Consider the following 21,212-nt stretch of genomic DNA (forward strand, 5'->3'; position numbering starts at 1 on the left):
CAAACCGTTAGTGCTGCAGGAAAAGGGCGGATGCGCCCAATGCGTGGTTGCAGCCTGAAGAACCGTTGCTCGACTTGCTTCTCTCGAGTTTCTACAAACGAACTCGAATCAAACGACTAGGAAGGTTTAGAAAGTTTCACGCGCCAGACACTCTTTGACTGGAGCAACCATTGCACAAAACACTTATCGATTCGATTTACAAACTTGCCTCAAGCCAGCATCCTCTGGTCCTGGTCAGGAGACGCTACACCTCGACATTTGGACGTGTCCAGTTGCCACATCTTGGGCACGTCGAGAAGAGGGCAACGACGTGTCTCGTCGAATCGCATCGCTGGAGGATGTGGAGGATAATTTCGGTAGGCGCGCGCTGGCCGAGGAAGCTCTGCAAAAGCATTGCAGATAACTGAGAAACTGCCGTTTGTGGTCCGGTCGGAGCATGAGAGGCAGGGGAGAAGGAACGGAGTGATGTTGCCTCGCACTATGGAGGCTGCGGCCAAAAGAGAGTGAACGGGTCTGTTATGGTCCTGCTTTCTACGCCCAGACCACACAGTATTCCTGAAGGAGAGCTAATCAAACTTCTCAACTGGTGCATTTATTAGTGGGTTCATAGCGGGTACAATACCTGGAACCTAGCGGACAGTCCCTAACCTACACCAAAACACAGTGCAACTAAGGTTATGGATTTGCATGCTATACTTTCGCTCACACTAACAGGACAGTTCACTCAACTTTTGGCTACAGCCTCCGTACGGGATTCCGGGTTTAGCCCCGCACTGCAGTCTGGTCACGGTGGTTGCAACAGTACAGCCGGCCACCAGCCAACCTTTCTTACCCTTTTTTTTTTTCAATTCCTACCATACAAAGTCAGAGACATATATCACCAGCCTTACTCCCACAGACTGTTAGCCCTGTGCACAAGAAGTCGCACTACAGTACCACAGTTCGCTCAGCGGTTGTTAGGGTAAAATTAGGCTATTGGAACGTGCACCCTAGTCCACAGGGTGCCAAGACGGACTCACATGTGTCCTGTCGACCAGAAAGAAAACACGCACTGGAAATTGGAAGAGACAGAACACAATCAACGGCATTGAAGCCGCCACTGACATCTTGATGTTACTAGATGATCACTGTCCATTTTTCCTTCGTTTACCACGTAGCGGTTCTGACAGTAGCTCAAGTAGAAAATGGGGGGAAAGCCCTTGCAGGAAAGGAGACGAGCGCAGTGGTATGCGAATCCAAGCTCTTCTACCTGGCGTATATTTATGCAAAGGGAGTGAGACTACCCCAGGTATCCAACTAGGAAGCTTTCCTGTCTGAAAGTCAGTTTCGCGCGGCCTGTTGACCGACGTCACACGCACAAAAGTTCAACAACCCGAGCTCAACAACCCGAGCTCAACAACCCGAGCTCAACAATCCGAGGCAACCCGCCTACCGTAGTGCCTCGAGCAGTTTCTGCTTGGAACATTAGCAAACTACTCCAAGAAAGCGCCAACCGCTGTTATAGACCTCTCTTACCTGGTATCTCTGTCCGTCCTTCTCAGGTCTGCTGAGCTCCGTAGAGGATAGAGACTGGTGGATCAATCTCAGCTTGTCCTCCTGCACACCACGGACGTACTGCGAAGTTCGTCGTCAGCCAAGAGATTAAGCGCCATAATCGAACGGGCCGTCACAGTAAGTTCATGAGGCAAGCACTCACAAACTCGATGGAGTTCTTAATGAGGTAGCGGGTGATTACGACGTCCTTTGGCTGCCCGATCCGGTGCACCCTGTCCACAGCCTGTGCCTCCACCATAGGATTCCAGTGCGGCTCCATGATATGAACGTGGTTTGCAGCGCTAAGATTGACACTAATACAATGTCAGACGGGATTTGTGAGCGACCCGGAAGTGTTCGTTGGAGACTGGGGGTGGGGGGGGGAGGAGGGAAAAGGAGGCTCACCCCTCTGCAACACTGCCGATGCTGGCAAGCATGACCTTACAATCGGCGTCATCTCGAAACGCCGCGAGGGCCGCTGTGCGTCCTTGCAGTGTCGTCTGCCCGTCGATGCGTCGGTAAGATATGCCTTCGTTCCGGAGCGCCTTCTCGATGAAGTTGAGCATGGCGGTCCAGCAGCTGAATACCACGCTTTGAAATCGTGTCAGCAAGTTTAAAGAGTCAAAATTTGGCGAGGAGTTGGGCATGCAAAAAGAACCTCGGTACCTTTTGCAGCTGGTTCCGTTTCCACCTGTCGATCCCGTACCGTGTTCTCTGGCGAGATTCTGTAACAAAGCCTGGATTTTGACGGACGGACGGTATCCCTTCGACACGTCCTCATCAACGCCTGGCAAGGGAGACCTGCCGAAACACCCAGAGCAGGCTGCCTGCGCTGATGATGCATCACTTACATCCTCCGCCGCAGAGCAGCCGGCGCAAGTGAAATGTCCGCAGGAAAGCTCCACGGGACCCATGAGCCCGTCATCATTCTCGAGTTCTGCTCCGCATGCAACGCACTTCGCCAGCCCCGCCGTCGCTAGCGGCCACATGGTGGAGTCGGCGATGTGTCGCTCCCGCCACGCACGCAGAGCCGCTTGCGGAAGGAGATCTTGCCCGTGATCGCAAATGCGCCGTAGGTGGCCGATCAGCGGCAGGATTTCCCCGTACCAGCCGCCCCGGACGCGAGGTCTGGGCCGTCCCCGGTGACTGAGCTCGGAGGACGCGATGACGTCTCTGACCAGCGTCACGGCCTGGGACTTGAAGAAGTCGTATAGTTCTCTGTCGATCGGGTCGAGGTCGAGAACCACGTTGACCTCCTCTTTCTTCGGCAACGTCAGTGCGTGCCCTATGCTTTGCTTGGTTCTTCGCAGGCAGGTAGCTCTGACCAGTGTGCGGAGCCGTTTGAAAGCATATTGATTTCTCTTTTTGACGGGTTCGACCACCCAGTGGTTGAACTTGTCTGCTGTCTCAAACGGCGGAATACGGATGAAGCTGAGCAGCGCCCCATAGTCGTCCAAGCGGTTCTGAATCGGCGTGCCGGTCAGACACCAGCGATTTTGGGCCTTGATGGCCTGCGCCGCGGTGAAGATCTTTGAGAACCGGTTGCGGATGCTGTGCGCTGCAAAGAGAGTGGGGGAGAGGGTGTTAGCATCGCTTCCACTTCGAAAACTGCCACGCACGCGATTCTTAGGCTAACTCCACCTTCATCGAGTATTATCCTCGCCCAGCCCATCTCGAAGAGGGGGCCCTCACAGTCTTTCTCGGATCTGAGAGTATCATACGTCGTCAAGACAACGTCAACATCTCGCCAGGCTCGAGAAAGCAGTTGCCGATGACTGCCGTGATGAACCCGGGTCTTGATACACCCTGGTTTGATGTGTCTAGAAATCTACTGTTAGAAATTTACAACTAACGTTAAGCATTACCTCTGCTCACATAATGGGCCGTACCTCTCAAACTGCTGTATCCACTCGGGGATAGCTGATCAAGCAAGGTAGTCGGGTTAATGTCAGGGCACGAAAAGCAATATCACGTCGCTGGTCTTGTTCCTCACTTGATTTGGGTGTGACTATCAACGTAGCACGGGGGGTCGAAGGGTCCGACTTGGAGGTCTCGAAGGCATCAATGTGCCACAAGATCAATGCTATGGCGGAAAGCGTCTTTCCGAGTCCCATTTCCTGTGCTCATGGTCAGAGATACTTGTATCAGCAAGGGTTCACGTTGGTAGATCGAGGCTTACATCGGCAAGGATTCCGCCATGCACAAGCGGCGGATGTCTCTCGTGTCGTTCGCCGCTCACAACATGTCGATAACTAGAACCAGTAAGCGGCGGGCGGTTTTGTACCTGACAGTGGCAACCTGACCTTCTCAACCCTTGCTCATCCTCGGTCGGTTCCCAGAGCGTTGGGAATATGGCCTCGTCAAACGTTCCGCATTCCTTTTCTACCATCATGGCCAGGGCACTGATCTGGTGACTGGACCATCTCGGTTAGATGGATCGCCAAGGAGGCCGGGACGGGCGACATACTCTTTGAGCGTAGACCGGAGGCGCTTGCTGGGACGAATCCTAAAGGTTGCGTCCGGATCATGAGCGGATTCAAAGACCTGCAACAGCCGGCTCCTCTCATCCTCAGTCAGGGAAGTCTGTAGTCCTGCGCTAGATAGCCTGGCAGGACTGGGAATTCTTAGACTTTCCAAATCGGGCATTGACCCCCCTGGACGTAGCAGGTATTGTGGATTGAAGTAGGGCACTCGACCGGTGTACTCGTCTGCTGACGGGTGTTGAAGATGGAGGTTGCCATCGGACAAGATCCTGGCAACCGTGTCCTCTTCTGACAAGAAACCGTAGACGACAACTCGTAAGGTGGCCCTGATGTACTGCAAGCGGCGGCTGCGATCGTGAGGGAACAGAACCGTTGCTGTCAGCACGACCTTGGCTTTTTCCTGGAGCTGGTAGATCGCTGCCGAATACTCCGAAGAAACCGAACCTATGTGCTGCCCTGAATCCAATGTATTGATCTGCAGGGCTTTATCACCCAGCTCAACATTGACTGGGAACCACGCCGAATCCGGTGCGGAGGAGGTGGTGATCGTCGAAGGAAGTTCAAGCTGCGCTAGGTCAGGGACTTGTGCTTCATCGGGAGAGAAGTATCCGTCTGGCTGGGTACCTACCAAGCCAAAGCACGTATCGTATTGAACATCTGAATTAATTTCAGATCCAGACGTCGAAGTGAACTCGGAGACCTCCGCGGTTCGTCTTGTCGGCCGAGAGGCCTGTGCTCTCCCTTCGGAAACTGAAAGCCCTCGGTGATCGTCCGTCCCGTCATTCTCATTATCGCTCCAAACTGGAATCGGGTCCGCAATCAGCGGCCGGGTCCCCAGCTGAGTTGGATCTGCGCCGGATGTCGATGGCGGATGCCCTGGCGGATTCCACCGCAGTCGCTTGCCGTGTCCTTCGCCAGGTTGGCCATCCTCCCTCTCGCGGCGCTTGTTTGCATGTCCAAGGACAGCATAGGCGTCCGCACCTGCCATGATGGATTCCGGGCGATACGGATCAAGGTGCCACAGGTCGCTTGATTCAGGTAATTGCACTGCGACGAAGGCCGAAGAGGTGGGGTATATGCCCGTCTGGCTCTCTGTTGGCGCATCGGCACGGACGCGGCGGTTGGCCCCTGAAGTACCTGCATGTAACATAAGGGTTGCCATTCGGCCCCGCGGCCTCCGCGCCGCCAAAGGCATGGGCTACTTCACTGCACCGCCATTGACCAGAGCTGTTGGACGAATTTGCCTTGATTGAGGCTTGGAAACACAGGGGGCGGTGCGACCTCTTTCAGGGCCTCAGCCTGAACAAGGGGTTGGCCGCGCAGCCGAGGGCTCTCCGACAAGGCAGGTCTCAGGAATGACAGGGTTTGTGCCACACGGTTCAGAGAAGGGGGATGTCTCGTTGGTCCCTGGCCTGCTCTCTCCTTTTCACTCCTACGCCTACCGATCATGCTCCTGCAAGCTATCATCGCCCGTTGCGAACCACTCGGCAAATCCTGGATCTCCCCCCCCGTTACGGAAGAGACGAGCTCATCGGATGCGAGCCCATAGCAGGGAAGGTGAAAGCGCTTGCCATAGCTACTTTACCTATGTAGAACAGTAGACAAAGGGGAGGCCCCAACGTCTAATTGGTCGCACGACGCTACGTTATAAATGCATCTACGCCGTCTTGACAACATGGCCTACGACACTCAACTCACAGCCTTACGTCGCTGAATTCTCGCTCGTACAACTCAGCGTTGATTACCTCCCTTTACCTCCCCTCTGTAACATATATCATCATGGGGCTGCGGACTTCCTTCAGTGTTGAAATCCGGCCCGGCGCCTCAGCAGTGTGCCTCGCTTTTGGGCCCATAGATTTGCTCTCAGCATTGAGGTATGCTGGTTCCGTCACAGCGCCCGACGATCTAGTAGGGCACCGCGGAATAGAGGAAGAGCAGGTGTCTTGGAGGGTTACACGGCGTCTATTGTCATTGGGTCTGAGGCGAATCGGGCTGCCTCCTGAGCGCCCAGGGGTGCAGGACGCATGTGGCGATGCAGCCAACGGGCCAGTGGTGTTTCAGCGGCTCCCCGGAACCGCCCGCGGAAGCACTCGAGCACCTCATGACTACCTTAGGTAGATGAGATCCCTTACCTGATCTTGACCAGTTTCCGCCCTCTTATTTTTTCCTGTGCAAACGTGAACACACCAGAGGCCGGACCCGAATTACTGTGAAGTTTCCTGGATTTTTGGGCATCCTGGTGTCACATACGCCTCTTGTTTGGCGATGGCTTCACCCGACCCTCTACAAAAGATTTTCGACGACGCCAAACGAGAGTTCCAAAGTAAACTCCCAGCAGGGGCCCGGTTCCAGGACCTGCTCGGCATTACCACTATCAACGAACTGTACGATGCCACAGACAAGCTGCAGCGGATTCATCCAACAAGGCTTCGCAGCATGAAAAGGATCCAGCCTTTTCTGGCTCGAATACAAGCACTTTCCGGCGCTGTTGAGGTCTTCGTTCAGGTAAAACCAGAAATCTTGGCCCTTCTCTGGGGCCCGATAAAGTTGCTCCTCACGTGGACGATCGAGTGGCAGCAGGGATTCGAAGCCATCGTGAGAACGATAGAGAGAATCGGAGAACTACTTCCGCTATTCACTAATGTCTTGAGGGATTTTGTCGACAAAGAGCATATCCAGGACATCCTCGGCCTGTTTTACCAGGATATTCTCGACTTCTACTGCCAGATCCTGGAGTTCTTTGCCTTGCCACGTGAGCTTGCTCGACACACCATTCTCGTACTTGGGTGGCGTTTGCTGATAATTCAACACTGAACAGGCCGCAAAATCATGTTTGAGACGCTTTGGCCAAAGCGCCGTGAGAGAATCACAGTAGTTGAAGCCAACATTGAGAGACACGCACGGCTCCTAGGCGAGAACATCACCTTTGAGAGCATCAAAAGAGAGCACGAGGCGAGGCTCCGGTCCTTTGCAGAATATCAAGAAGCTGAGACGTTTCGCGCCAACCAAAAATTCCACGCACTCGAGACCGCGCTCTGCCCACGCCTGTACAACGACAAGTTCGAGTGGCTGAGCAGCCGGACCTGTCCGGGAACAGCGAGCTGGCTTGCGAGAGAAGCGTCGTTCCGCGAATGGATAGATGTGTCTTCCAGCTCAACGACACTGCTGTGGCTGCAGGGTATCCCAGGGGCCGGTAAATCCTGCAAGTGCGTCTCCGCAGTTGCAACAGCTGTCGCTCACAACTCTGCCCAGGAAAGACGTTTCTCGCCTGTTGGGTGGTTGAACGGTTGAACGCACAGGGTTGTACTGCTCTGTATGCGTTTCTCAGTCACATCCACGCCAACACCACCGCCATCTCCGTCATTCACTCCCTTCTCTTTCAGCTGGTATCACGGGACAAGAACCTCCAGGCCATGTTGACGGATTCCAACAAGCGGGATTTCATGAGCAATCTCGTCGCAGCCAAAGGCCTTCTCGAAGACGTACTGAAGTGCAAGGGGCCCACGTTTGTGGTCATAGACGGGCTGGATGAAGTTGAAGAGGTTGAACGGAAACTGCTGCAGTCTTCGCTTCTCGACGTCTTGCACGCTTGCAAGGACACGGGGCTCAGAGTCTGCATTAGCAGCCGGGCTGAGGACGATATCGCCAGACTTCTGACTTCGAAGGCTGCGGTAATCTGTGTCAATACTAGGAATCGTGGGGGGATCTATACCTACGTCAACAGCAGATTTGACGAGTGGATGAGGAACGCCGATTTCCTCGACGGAGGGAAGAGTGAGATCAAGGCTCTGCTGTCCCCCATCTGCATGAGAGCGAGAGGTGAGTTGATTTCTGGCTGCCAAAGCCGTTTCGAGATTACCTACTCACCACCCATCCCTGGGTGCGCCAGGAATGTTTTTGTATGCCCGTATTGTCCTAGATAACGTTGTCGACTTGATCAACATCGAAGATGTGAGGAAAGAGCTACGAGTCCCCCCAGAGGATCTCAATCATGCGCAAGTCTCCGATGTATTCTTATAAACAAGCTGTTCTAACTTCTGCGTAGATACGAGCGTGTCTTCTCACGTATCAACAGACTGTCAACCTGGAAACAAGACGCAGTGAAGAGAATCCTCGGCTGGATTGGCTCTTCTCCGGTCCCGCTCACTATTCACGAGCTCGAGCAAGCAATTGTAGTGAGCACCAAGGCTCACGATGATGCCCCGTCAGTCGACAGCTCGTTGAACATTGTCAAGCTTTGCGGCCCAATCGTCGAAGTAGTGGATGGGACACCACAGTTTGTGCACTTCACTGTCAAAGAGCGAGTCATCGTCCCGCAGTATGCCCGCTTACCGCGAAGCTAACGTGGTCAACGTCTGATTCAGGTACGTGTTCAGCGACCGGCTGAACTTCGTGAACATGCGCGACTCGACCATGGATCTTCTCATTGCCTGTTTGACATACCTCTGCTATGACGCATTGAATACAGACCTTGATGCAGATCAGGTGCGGAACAACCTCTTGGAGGGAAAATATCGACTTCATGTCTTTGCGTCTTCCATGTGGTTTGATCTGGCGAAACAGTATGCTCGATTAGTGCGAGACGAGAGCCACCTCAGCGTCTTGAACGCGCTGATGCAGAACATGTATTCCGAGTTGACGAACCCCAACTTTTCGGTCGGACCCGACGACGACGAGCGCCTCAGTCCAGTGTCTTTGCAGCCGGGACCCTCTCCATGGCTAAACGCTCCTGAATTCGTGTCCCGGACGCTCAAGTTCCTGAGGAACCACGAAAAGGATCTATGGACGTCGGACAACAGTAAGAGCCTTCAGTTTCCAGGTCCCGCAACCTTCGTCCATCTGGCGACGAAAGAGAAGACGGGCGAGTACCTGTAGCTGACGTACTTGTCATTAGCCGACCTTTGGGTGCACCTGGACCCCTTGACTGTCTCCAGCGCTTGCGCTAGGGTGGAAACCTTCTACAGCAGTCTACTCTGCCGCGATGGTGACCCGGGGCATGGAGAGAATTGTCTATGCCCTGGATTTCGCAGACATTATGGACCAAGATTGTACAAGTGCCACTACTTCTCGTGTTCTCTGCGGCGTCATGGATTCGAGACCAGCGTGCAGTGCACAAAGCACATGGAAAATCACTGCAGGCCGTGGAAATGTTCGGTCTCAGGCTGTGACTTCGCAGTCATCGGCTTCCTGACCGCCAACGGCTTGGGGCAACATCGACGAAGGGTTCATCTCGTGGTACGGGAGACCGACTACACCCAACCCTCGGCATTGGATGACGAAGCGTTGCATACCCTCTTGTATGAGCGGATTGAATCCGAGGATATTGACGAGCTTGAAGCACTCTGGCCCACTTGTTCACAAAAGATGAACGACTTTACCAAGGCTGAACTGATCATGCTGGCGGCCGGCCAAGGCTCGCTGCCGATGGTCCAGTTGTTCCTGGAATGGGACGAGCAAAAGCAGGAGCCGCGGAACACGGCCGTGAAGTTTGGCGGCGTCATCAACCACGGGATTCAGAGCGGCAACCTGAAGCTCTCCCGATGGCTCCTGGAAAAAGCTACGGCCTGGGGCGGTCGACGCTCCGGGCGGTACCGCGACGCAGTTGTGGCGGTCCTCAAGTCGGATTCCGCCGAGATTTTCGAAATCTGGGAAGACACCATCACCTCCGCCGCGCCCGAAAGCACTCATATCGCGCAGGAGCTGTTGGAAAAAACTGTGCTCAACACGGCGAAGCGGTTCCCCGACCAGGAGCTGCGCATGTTCGAGATCTGGCGGCGGCTCGTCGGCACGGGCAAAGTGCAACCGTGCGATCTCGGCCGGGGGCTGACCAACGTCGCGCAGACGACTTGCTCCATCGAGCAGGCAAAGCTCTTGCTCGACCTGGGCGCGCCCATTGACTACCCCCAGTCTGAACAGTCCAGGGGATACACGGCGCTCCATTGGGCAAGCAAGAAGACTTCGGAGGACGCGGCGCACTTCATGAAGTTCCTGCTGTTGAAAGGGGCAAGCCCTACGCTTGGGTTTGGTAACGCTTGGCCTGCAAAAGAGGAGGGGGCGCGAAAGATCGAGACGTGGCTAAAGATGACCTGGGATGAGCTGGTAAAATGGGCTGAGGAGGAATAAGACTCTTAGCCTGGGTATCCAGAAGCAAACGACAATGAGACCAGGCCACTGGCTTAGGTTTCGAAATAAAATCCTGCTTTTCTTGTGTCGCGCTGGAAACCGCACTTGTGGAGCTCGGCTCTCACCGCCGAGCTCAGCAGCTCATCACGTGAGCTCGCCCAGACCATTTCCTTTGTGTATTTAAGCCAGTTCTTCAGTCTCCTACTGCAGTAGATAGATCTTCAGAGACTTCAACCTTTCCACGCACTTCCTGCAACCTCTGCTGAGCTCCTGTGCGCTTGACATCTTGGAAAGGCTGAATGACTGGAAGGAACGCGGGCTGCGGCCTGTAACACGCTGGCGGTTTCTATAGGGCTTGAAGGGAGGTGTAAAGCAACGCACTGCCGAGCAGACACACTAGTAGTAGCTTTTTTGAGTGGAGAAGGGGTTTAGGGTAGATCAGTAGCGAATAGGTAGGTAGAGAAGGCGGAAGAGAGAGTATAAAACGTATACAGAGCGAAAGCTTTGCGCACAACTCCCCAAGACTCTCCAGATGTCAAGCTCATGCGATGTTGCAAGTGGCAAATGCTACTTCTAACAAGGTAGTCTCAACATGAAGGGCTTGACGCTCATCAAGATTAACTCCACCGTAGTAATAATGACAGGACGTTAACCACCTCCCCTCCCTTCTCCCGCGACAGAGATAACAAAACATCTAACAGTATACATAGTACAGCGGAGTCCCCCCAAGAGTGTTGGGAACATTCTTGATTGGGATCGCCGGCCCTAGCTTTCCCATCTCGCCCGTTCCTGGGCGACTAGGGAGGTTGTTGCGGAAGGTAATAGTGCCGTTGACCTTGCCCGCCTCGGCGGGGTGTAGCACCTGCTAGATCCAGTAGATGCGGTCGATCATAGCGTGGTGCAGGTAAAAGGCGGGGTCGTTGAGCGAGGTGAAGACGTCGGAGCTATCGCCGCTTATGGCGTAGTGCCCAGCGCATCCCCAGCGGGCTTTGAAGCTCGTCCTGGAAGGTACCGACGGTGGCCGGTGCGGCGCCTATGTTCATGTTGAGCAGGTTCTCAGCCATAAGGTGAATATGGACGCGCTATAGTAAGGTCGCGCCGCTAGTAGCGCGGGTTAAGCTGCTTGACGTCGGTAAAAGACGGGGGTATATGTAACGGTCTCGGGCAGTGTATTGCAACTAGCTGATGACGACTCTACGAGTACACTAATGGTAATCTTGAAGAGAAAAGAAGAAAAGAGAAGAAGAATCATTCTAGCGTCGCGGTCTTCGCGTGTCCAGCTAGGGCCGTGAGTCGCGTGGTGGACCTGGCGCCGTCGCCGAGGCCAACATCGAGCTTAGCCTGTTACGGTATAACCTTGTGTAGCCGGCTAGACGGGATCGAGGTTAATTGTGAGCCTACCAATAAGATTCTAGGGTCAGTGTGACGAATCTCGGAGACCCCTACTTCTGAAAGGCATCCCTGAAGGTACTTTGACAACTGGTCGGCGGTGAGGTTCGGTGAACAAATGTTTCCACAGTAGGTGTAGCGACTATGATGTATTGCTTACTGAGGAAGCTAGGAAATTAGCTAAAGAGTGACTATGACGGTCCTTAAATACAAGCTTCCTCCCTGCTTGGACGACGATGGTCACCAGCGCCCTTGGGCGTCAATGCTGGACGACGATGGTCATCAGCGTCCCTGGGCGTCCACGTTCTGGCTGACGGTCGCCTCCTCGTGTCCTGTCGTTTCGATTGGTCGTGACCTCTCCCGTCACCCCTCCGCCGGGCCGCGATATATGGTTGGTCCGTGATATTGATATCTTAGGAGCAATATACTATGTAAGCTCTAGTACCAAGATAAAGAGTATAAGGGTAGATAGGCCTACGTCAGCCTATAACAAGGGGCCACTACATCTATGGCTCGTAAAACACTAGGTATATTAGCGGGAAATGTAACGGGCTGAGCCCGATGTGGGGCCTCGTCAACCCTCGGCCAAGACCCTCCCCCCTGACCGCACCGTTGTCCGGGGCAGCCGCGCCAAATACAGGACCCACAGTCCCTGTCTGGTTAAACAGAAGGCTCACCACTGGATTGGTTCCTATCTCCTTTTCTCTCTCTCCTTAAGTTCAGTGTACTCGTAGAGTCATCACCAGCTAGTTGCAATATACTCCTGGGATCGTTACGGGAAAAGAGGCTTGTCTTGAAATTCCCCTTTTTAGGGAATGCCGAGTTAGCTGTGTCACGATTTGACCTCATGCACCGGCCCAGTCGGGCGCACGGGACGTATCCCCAGCCAATCGTTAAGACTCAGGGCACGGAACCAATTAGAAAGGGGACGAAAGGAACGATGAACGTTCCCAACGTTCCAGGTACGAAGGTACCTGGGGAGGAAGCTTGTATTTAAGACCTACCACAGTTACTCTCTAGACAGTTTCCTAGCTCCCTCAGTAAGCAGTTCATACAAGCAGTTGCCTACAGCTACTGTTGAGGCATTTGCTTGTGCACTTGTCGTGAACCTTTTGGCTTCACCAGAGCTCACCCTGTCTTCAGGAATCCCTTTCAGAGTAGGGGCTCCGAGATTTGTCACACAAGGAGTGCGTTAGGAGTAGGAAGAATGACGGGAAAGAAGAGAGGAAGGGAATTCTGTGTTTCGGGGGAGAGGAGGGAGGCTCTGGAGGCATGAGCGAGCTAGCACCGAGCCTTAGTTGGTTTGTATCCTTTACGATAGCCCCGAACGACTGTACGAATATTCTGTCTCGTTTGTATTGATAGGGGGCGGGATCCTGGCGCCGAAAATGCATCTCTATCGCGAATACGCGGGAGGCGTTCTAGCGGACTCGATGGGTATAAACGAAGTAGAATGGGCGACGCCTTCCGGCCTCTGTCGCTGGCGCCGTTTGTAGTCGTTACGGAGCCAGCTACGGCCCGGGAACGCGAATGGGATCTCGTCCGGCAGAACTTCGGGCGAGTGATGAGCCGACTCTGCTGAGTCAGCAATTGCAGTCGTGCACTAGGCTCTATTTTGCGAGATGGAGGATGGAACAGTAGGGCTTGCGCTTCTTGTCCTCAAAGTATACGCGCCGCGGCCATACGCGATGTCCAATCAGATCTCCGACAAAAAGAGCGCTCGAGGGATCTTGACACGTAACAGGCGTCCAGATTCCGCCGGAAATACCCCCCGAACACCGGAAATGAGCCGTAGATGCAGCGGCATGCAGCCCCGGCGAGCAAGCGAATGTAACGTGGTTACTGTCAGTGCATCAGGGGCGGTACGGCGTGTCGCTAATATAACTCTACCTCTTATGTAGACAGCCTGCCCTCCCACTCCATAATCTACCAAAACTGGACTTGCGAAAGATAGCCTCTCGATACAGCGGCAAAGGCGCCAAGCTCCTCACAGATACAGCGCTAAAGGGAGCAGTAGGAGGACTCGTCCATAACTCGTAGGTTTAACACCGAGCAAAGATTGGATTGAGCCTACAGTTAAGCGTCAGGTTAACTGCCCCTAGACATTGATCCTATAGCAGCGAAGCGTTTATAAGCAGTCTATCCCTGGTCAACAGACCTCCTCCGCTTCTTTCATGTTTCCTCCTCTATAGCCTCAACTACCAATATCTTTACTCGGCATTTTTTACCGTTCCCCTTCTTTTTCAGCTTCCATTAACAAGAATAGTTCCAATCATAGACATCCAAATCTAGCCCTTTCAGGCTAGTAGTGATCTCATTAAGTCGGGCCTCCGTTAGAGCGCTGAGCGAAAAAGAACAGGAAGTATAACCATACGTAAGAGACGGCTTGTGCCAGTAGCGATTTGGTAACTGCATATCACGGATTTTCTTTACCATATCCATACCACTGCGATCTTCGAATCGCGGCACCACAGCGTCATATAGCAACCCTTCATCATGCATGTGCTTGACAAGTGCGCCCAGAAGAATCGAACAACATTCGAATGAGCAGCCGGCGGCGGCATTAAGGAAATCGTGTTTGACACCGTCAAGTAACTCGAGTAGTTTTCTTAGCGCTGCCTCTCGTTACACATTGAGCTCGTCTGTTGCATTATCGTTAGGTGCTATAGCGAAACCAAACATCTTCTGTATTCAAACTTATTAATTATGCTTCTGGAGATCCGGAGATCAAGTGTTCGCACGTCTTCTGGGCTATTTTCAATAGCGACCGTTGTAACAGCGCAGAAAGAAGAGGAGAAATATGCCGAGCCGGCCATCGACCTGCACATACCCGAGCGCGCCCAGCTCGCCGAGATCCTCTGCAGCCAACCAGACAACTTGACCTCCGCAGAATTGCTCGAACTCCGCATCCAGGCGGCCGAGATCATGGTCGCCCTGTACGGCAAACGGGAGACCGTGAAGCGAAACTGCATCCGACGGAGAGCGCGGGCCGACGTCACGGTGAAGGAGTCTCCCAGGCCGGACCCCTTTCCGCTCCTGATGGACAGGAAGCAATGTCCACGCTGCATCGGGGACGAAGCCCTGTCTTACGAGGAAAGAACGTTCAAGTATTGTCGACCGGCGGCAATGCACGGCCATTTTGATAGGAATCACGCGAAACAGCTGGGCGGCACGAAGCGGATGTCGTGCAACTACCCTAAATGCAAGGGGGAGCGCTAGAGTTCAAGCACTTGAACCATTTTAAGAATCATGTAGAGAGGATCCATGGCGTTAAATTGCGGGTCTGAGCGTGTCTATAGCTATATAATTGCGCCGCCCCCCGGACCCCTTCTGTGTCACGCTATTAGAAAAATATAGAGAATTAACATACTACTTCGCTGACTTGAGTAAGTGGACAATAGTCTCGTGCCCGTTCTCAGTAGCCCACGACAACGGTGTCCAGCCAGCATTATCTTTCGCGTCGACATCGACCTTGCCTGTACCAAGCAGCGGCTGGACGATAGCCTCATGCCCTTTCTCAGCAGCTAGCGACAGCAGCATCCGGCCATAGTTATCTTTCGCATCGAGATCGACCTTGCCCGTGCTAAGTAGCAGCTAGACAATAGCCTCGTACCCTTCGCAGCAGCCCACTATAGCAGCGTCCAGCTAGAGTTATCTTTCGTATCGATATCTATAGCAATTTAATCTGCCTTTTATAAAATAGCTATTAATAGCCCGAAGACTCTATATCTCGATATAGCGTATATCCGGCTAGTCTCTTCTAGTAAGCAGTCCTCGGAATAAGGATCTATTTTCCGGTAAATATAAACCTATAACTCCATAAGGGCATTTGATAGCTAAGCAAGCAACACTAGAAGATCCTCTTGAGAGACACTTTTAGTATTGCACTGCTTCGTATATGCTACCTATAAGGTTGTAGCGTAATGCAAGAAGGGAAAGTCTTCATACTTATAGCTTGTTGACTGGCCAATCTCCTCTATCGCCAAGTAGCATATATAAATTCTAGAGAACCGGAAGTATACTCTGATTATAGCTTCGGTCGACATTACGTTATCGTCCAAAGCTGACAGGCTCTTCTCGACGAAGAAATACTTAATGGACTGGTAGATGAACTGGATGACCTATATATAGGTGACCTAGTGAAATGGTGCAGGAACACACACCTACACACACAACAACAACAAGAGGGGAGGGCGAAAGGCCACGACGGCCACAACAAAAGTAGGTAGATAGAGCTCCCTCTGATCAGAGGGAGAATATCTTGCCCGCAAGGGATCTCCCGCAAGTCGGGGTAAAACTAGGAAAAGAGAGTTGTTGAATTCGTTCCCCTGTGTCTAAGGACGACAGTCCGGATAGTCTTAAATACAGGAAAAAGCGGGTCCTGGGCTAAGACAGTCCCAGTCTAGCCCTCTGATCAGAGGGCCCAAGTGCTGGGAAACAGTTTTCCCCAATTCATCATGTCGAAGCAGCTAGTCGTATATCCCTACAACAGCACTGCTAATGTCATGTAAGCAACTCTTGTTGCGAAGCAAAAGATGTGGAAAAAGATCTGATTCTGCTTGTCCCTCAAAGCAAGTGAGGGCGGAAGAACTACACTATTTATGTGACAAAGTTGACCCCTAATGGGCCAAGATCACATGACAAGGTGGCCTACAATGGGCCGAGGTTCAAACCTGTCAACTCGTAACAACTCTGCATTTGCGGAAAAGCTAGCGATTTGAGGCAGTCTTGTGTAGTCTAGGACAGGATTCGACCTTCGAGTAGATTTAGCCCAGCGCATTATTCTCGCAGAAGTAATTTGCTAGTTCTCCTTACTTATTACGAGGTTTCTATCTTGGTCCCGTAACTAGTGATCTTAGGGGCGTCGACCTTGACACTGCTGAGCAGTATTAATCTCCACCACATAATATATACGCTCTAGACAGAGCAAATAGAGTAACTACAAGCGATATCTATAAAAGACATTCCTTAAATACTTCTAAAGGACTCGAGGAGTTCTCTAGTAAGTAATATAACTTATTAGCTTTAACGTACATTATCAGTGAGTCGTACATATCAGTAGGTCGTACACTCTCCCCTACCTCTACAACAACTATTCCCAATTGCAATATATCAACACTAGCAACCAACTATAATTACATCAGAAATAGATGAATCAGATGATTCTACAGCCTCCTGGCAAGTACGTGCATTATGGCCAGGCTTGCCGCACACCCCACAGCACCGAACCTTCGTACGACCTCCCCCTACACTACTACCATCCGGCTGCGTTTCTTGCGCTCCCTCCCTACCTACGGCCTTCTGATCTAGTAGGTCGTGTACATCTTGTACAGCAAATGACCCTCCAAGCCGTACGCGTGTTTTTTTGGCTCTCCGGCGCTTGCTTAGTGCCTCGTTAGCTTTGCGGAGCGAAGAGACCTCTGCCTGAAGGAGGGCCACCTAGTGCATTACAGCTATCGTACCCTTGGTAAGCTGGTCCACAGCAGCCAACATCGAAGTCGGGGAGCTATTTTAATGGTTGGCAATGCGAGTCTTGATGAGCGTCGACTGTGACTCGGCTTCCCAAGGGTTGTAGGGTGTCTGGAAGACCCAGGGTTGTGAGGTGCTAGGCCGTGAGGTCGGGGGTATCGGTGTACGAAGCTTGATATCCAGCTTGGAAAGCACCCTCTATAGATCGTACGGCACAAGGCCGGCCCCTACAAAGCCCCCCTGGATATTCCTCTCCGTCGTGGAGGTAAAAAAGGCCTCGCGAAAGGCATAGAGGAACTCGAGCTTGCTGACGTGGTTGATATACGCACGCATCAAGTCCTCAACCTAGCGGCCGTACGCCTGCTTCAATAGCCCAAAGTACCCAATATCGAGTGGCTGGAGGAGGTAGGAGGAATGTGGAGGCATATAGAGTATAATGATATTGTTCTGTTGGCAATAGAGCTCAAATTCAGTTGAGTAGTAGCTCTCGTGGCCGTCGAGGATCAACAACCGATATTTACCTTTCGTACGAGGTGTTGTATAGTAGTCGAAGTGCTTGATCCAATCTAGGCCTACGGCATTGGTAGTCCAGCCATTATCGGTAGTTACGATATGCCAATCGGCTAGGAGGTTGCACTCGGTATACCAGTTAGCGAGGTAGTAATACGCGGCCAAGATAATAAACGGAGGGATAGCCCAGCCAAGGGCATTAACGCCTTAGATCACCGTTGCCCATTCGCGGTTGCCAGGCTGAGCTAGTTTTGCCTTGCTATAGCCATCCGAGGTCGTAACTACCATGCCCGCGTAGATTATACCCATCATGAACCCGGTCTCGTCGAAGTTATAGATATCATCATCTACAATCCTATATTTAGCCTTGGTATTTCGTACGAGTGTAAACCACTTGCCAACAACCTTTAGATCCTCGCACTTGGCCCTTTGGTAATCGTATTGACGCGTATAACATATATGGAGCTGTAGCTAGCGTTTGACAAACCGATGTGCCCAGAGTTTGCCGACAGGGGGCGCGTCGCATTCGCGTAGCAGATGGTTGGCCATATCCTCTACACCACATAGTCTAGGTGGAAAAGCGCGTTTAGATAGCTCAATTATATACCGAACAATAGCCTCCTCTTCTAGTCGAGTGAGCTTCCTCGATTTGGGTGTTGTATCTAATCGGGCAGGCCAGCTAGCGCGTCGGTCGGAGAGAGTTGCGGCTGGTACGTTGTAGAGCTTGGCTGCGGCTCGGAGGCTTAGATTTTTGTCATTTTGAAGAGCTTCAAGTGCCAAGATTACCCTGGCTTCCTTTGAAGTAGGGAGTATATTGGGTTGTTGAGAAAATTAGTATTAAGGATAGAGGTGATGCGTCGCGTGGGAAAGTATACGACCCACTGATATATACGACCCACTGATAATGTACGTTACTGCTATTGAAATATCTCTTATGTGATTGTTATAAACCCTTAGGCTTCACCGAATCTACTATCCTTTAAGTTAAGACACCTTACAGAATCCTCTTAGACGTTAGGGACTACGAAGGATTCGTTATAATACTCTGATAAACACTACTCTTGCGCTTACCTCGAGCTCGTTCCAGGTCCTAGATAGTTCGCATATATCGAGGTCGTCAGCCCTTATTATATTGGTAGCTATATTATCTATAGTATATAACTACATGGTATTCGAGTTCAATTTCTACGATAAACAATATGTCTTTCGAAGGTACTAGTATTACAAGGTACTACTTAACAATCCTTTTTTTTAAGATACTTCTATAACGTATATTATAAGCGAACGGTCCATATAAGTGAACGGTCCACTTTCTACAACCCTACAAATACTATCTGCAATTGCAACACAACAACACTAGGAACCAACGATAATTACATTAGAAACAGCTGAATCCGAGGATTCTGCAGCCTCCCGGCAAGTACGCGCATTATGGCCAGGCTTGCCACACACACCACAACACCGAACCTTCGTACGACCCCCTGTACTACTACCTTCTGGCTGTGTATCTCCCACTACCTCCCTACCTACGGCCTTCTGGGCCAGTAGATCCTGTGCATCTTGTACAGTAAGTGACCCCCCAAGCTGTATACGTGTTCTTTTAGCTCTCCGGCGCTTGCTTAGTGCCTCGTTGGCTTTGCGGAGCGAAGAGACCTCTGACTGTAGAAGAGCAACTTGGTGCATTACAGCCATTGTACCCTTGGTAAGTTGATCTACAGCAGCTAACATCGAAGTCGGAGAGCTGTTTTGATGGTTGGTAATGCGAGTCTTGATAAGTATTGACTGCGATTCGGCTTCTCGGGGATTGTGTGGCGTCTGGAAGACCTAAGGTTGTACGGTATTCGACTGTGAGGCTGGGGGTGTTGGTGTACGAAGCTGTATATCCAGGGTAGAAAGTACCCTCTCTGGATTATACGGTACAAGGCCAGCCCCTGCAAAGCCACCTTGTATATTGCTCTCTGTCATAGAAGCAAAGAAGGCCTCGCGGAAGGCACAGAGGAACTCGAACTTGCTGACGTGGTTGATATACATACGCATTAAGTCCTCGATTTGGCGACCGTATGCCTGCTTCAGTGGCCCAAAGCAGCCAACATCAAGTGGCTGGCACTTGTGGGAAGAGTGCAGAGGCATACAGAGCGTAATGATATTGTTCTGCTTGCAGTAGAGCTCGAACTCGGTCGAGTGGTGGCTTTCGTGGCCGTCGAGGATCAACAACCGGTATGTGCCCTTTTTCCGGGATTTTGAGTGGTAGTCGAAGTGCTTGATCCAATCTAGGCCTACTACATTGGTAGTCCAGCCATTGTCGGTAGTCGCAATACGCCAGTTGGCTGGAAGGTTGCACTCTCGGTACCAGTTGGCAAGGTGGTAATGCCCGGCCAAGATAATGAAGGGAGGGATAACCCAGCCAAGGGCATTGACACCCTGGATCACTGTTGCCCACTCGCGGTTGCCAGGCTGGGCTAGCTTTGCCTTACCATAGCCGTCAGAGGTTGTAACGACCATACCCACAGAGATAATCCCCATCATAAACCCAGTCTCATCGAAGTTATAGATATCGTCATCCACAATACCGTACTTGGCCTTAGTGTTCTGTACGAGTGCAAACCACTCGCCAATAACCTTTGGATCCTCGCACTTGGCCCTCTGGTAGTCGTACCGACGTGTCCAACGTGTCCGGAGCTCTGGCTGGCGTTTAACGAAGTTGTAGGCCCAGAGCTTGCCGACAGGGGGCGCGTCGCGTACACGTAGTAGTTGGTTGGCCATATCTTCCACACCACTCAGTCTAGGTGGGAATGCACGCTCAGATAGTTCAACTATATACTGAACTATCGTCAGCTCTTCGAGATCCGTAAGCTTCCGCGAGTTGGCTGGAATATCGCGTCGCGTAGGCCGGCCCTTACGACGGTTGCGAAGAGTAGTATGGCTGACGTTGTAGACCTTTGCTGCACCTCGTAGGCTTAGGTTTTTGTCATTTTGAAGAGCGTCAAGGGCCAGGATTAGCCTGGCTTCCTTTGAAGTAGGAGGCATGTTGGGTTGTTGAGAAAATCTGTGTTGAGTGCAAGGGTGGCGCGTCGCGTTGGAAAGTGGACCGTTCGCTTATGTGGACCGTTCGCTTATAATATACGTTACAAGGCCTAGCTAATAAAGATCCTAACTAGTAAATGGAATCTAACCCTTACCTCCCTCCTAGCTGCCTTCTCCTATAGTACTATCGCCGATATAATTCTGTATATCCACTACACAGCCAATAAGGGTTCTACCGAGCTCGCCCAAGCCATAGCGCAGCGCATCGACAACCCCCTTGGCGCCGCCGCTTGCTGCATCGGTTGTGTTTGACAGCGGCCTATACCTATACGTCGACGTACGCGCCGAGTTTGCTACGGGTTGGGCCGCCTTCCGTGCTGGTGCGGCGCTGCGTCTCCGCAACCTACCCCAGTGCCTACCGTACTTTGCCCGCGGTAGCACCGCCAAGCCACAGCGCGTGAAGCTGGCCGTCGAGTTCGACAGTGCGGCGGCCGGGAAGACGTGGTTGCTGGCTATTGGCGACGGTGCAGGCGGCAAGGTCAAGGAGGTGCGGTTTGAGTTGCCTGCCGCTTCTGCAGTACCGGCAGGGCGGGTGGCGGCTCTTGTCGATGCGTCGTTGCCTAAAGCCGGCGAGGCGCTGTCGGGGCCAGGGCTCGGGGTGGAGTGGAATGCCGGAATGGA

General features: G+C 52.3%; 3 protein-coding genes across 3 annotated transcripts; 2 read left to right on the forward strand and 1 right to left on the reverse strand.

Annotated features, from left to right (window-relative positions):
- Positions 1-1,428: 1,428 nt before the first annotated feature.
- On the reverse strand, positions 1,429-5,004 carry MFIFM68171_11150 (SNF2 family N-terminal domain-containing protein; the record flags this gene model as incomplete). Its single annotated transcript, XM_071066569.1, has 12 exons — positions 1,429-1,452; positions 1,516-1,614; positions 1,697-1,847; positions 1,939-2,124; positions 2,200-3,091; positions 3,175-3,353; positions 3,423-3,453; positions 3,527-3,650; positions 3,713-3,785; positions 3,837-3,947; positions 4,001-4,581; positions 4,645-5,004. 12 exons carry the CDS (start codon positions 5,002-5,004, stop codon positions 1,429-1,431), a joined length of 2,811 nt encoding a protein of 936 aa, XP_070922670.1.
- A 1,277-nt stretch (positions 5,005-6,281) lies between these two features.
- On the forward strand, positions 6,282-10,139 carry MFIFM68171_11151 (NACHT domain-containing protein; the record flags this gene model as incomplete). Its single annotated transcript, XM_071066570.1, has 8 exons — positions 6,282-6,768; positions 6,835-7,209; positions 7,269-7,835; positions 7,906-8,011; positions 8,062-8,316; positions 8,381-8,814; positions 8,911-9,000; positions 9,193-10,139. 8 exons carry the CDS (start codon positions 6,282-6,284, stop codon positions 10,137-10,139), a joined length of 3,261 nt encoding a protein of 1,086 aa, XP_070922671.1.
- A 4,095-nt stretch (positions 10,140-14,234) lies between these two features.
- On the forward strand, positions 14,235-14,747 carry MFIFM68171_11152 (uncharacterized protein; the record flags this gene model as incomplete). The annotated part of the gene is made up of 1 exon (XM_071066571.1): positions 14,235-14,747. One exon carries the CDS (start codon positions 14,235-14,237, stop codon positions 14,745-14,747), a length of 513 nt encoding a protein of 170 aa, XP_070922672.1.
- Positions 14,748-21,212: the final 6,465 nt, after the last annotated feature.

The sequence above is a fragment of the Madurella fahalii genome (genome assembly GCF_045866475.1).
Source record: "Madurella fahalii IFM 68171 DNA, scaffold_6, whole genome shotgun sequence".
NCBI classification, from domain to species: domain Eukaryota; kingdom Fungi; phylum Ascomycota; class Sordariomycetes; order Sordariales; genus Madurella; species Madurella fahalii.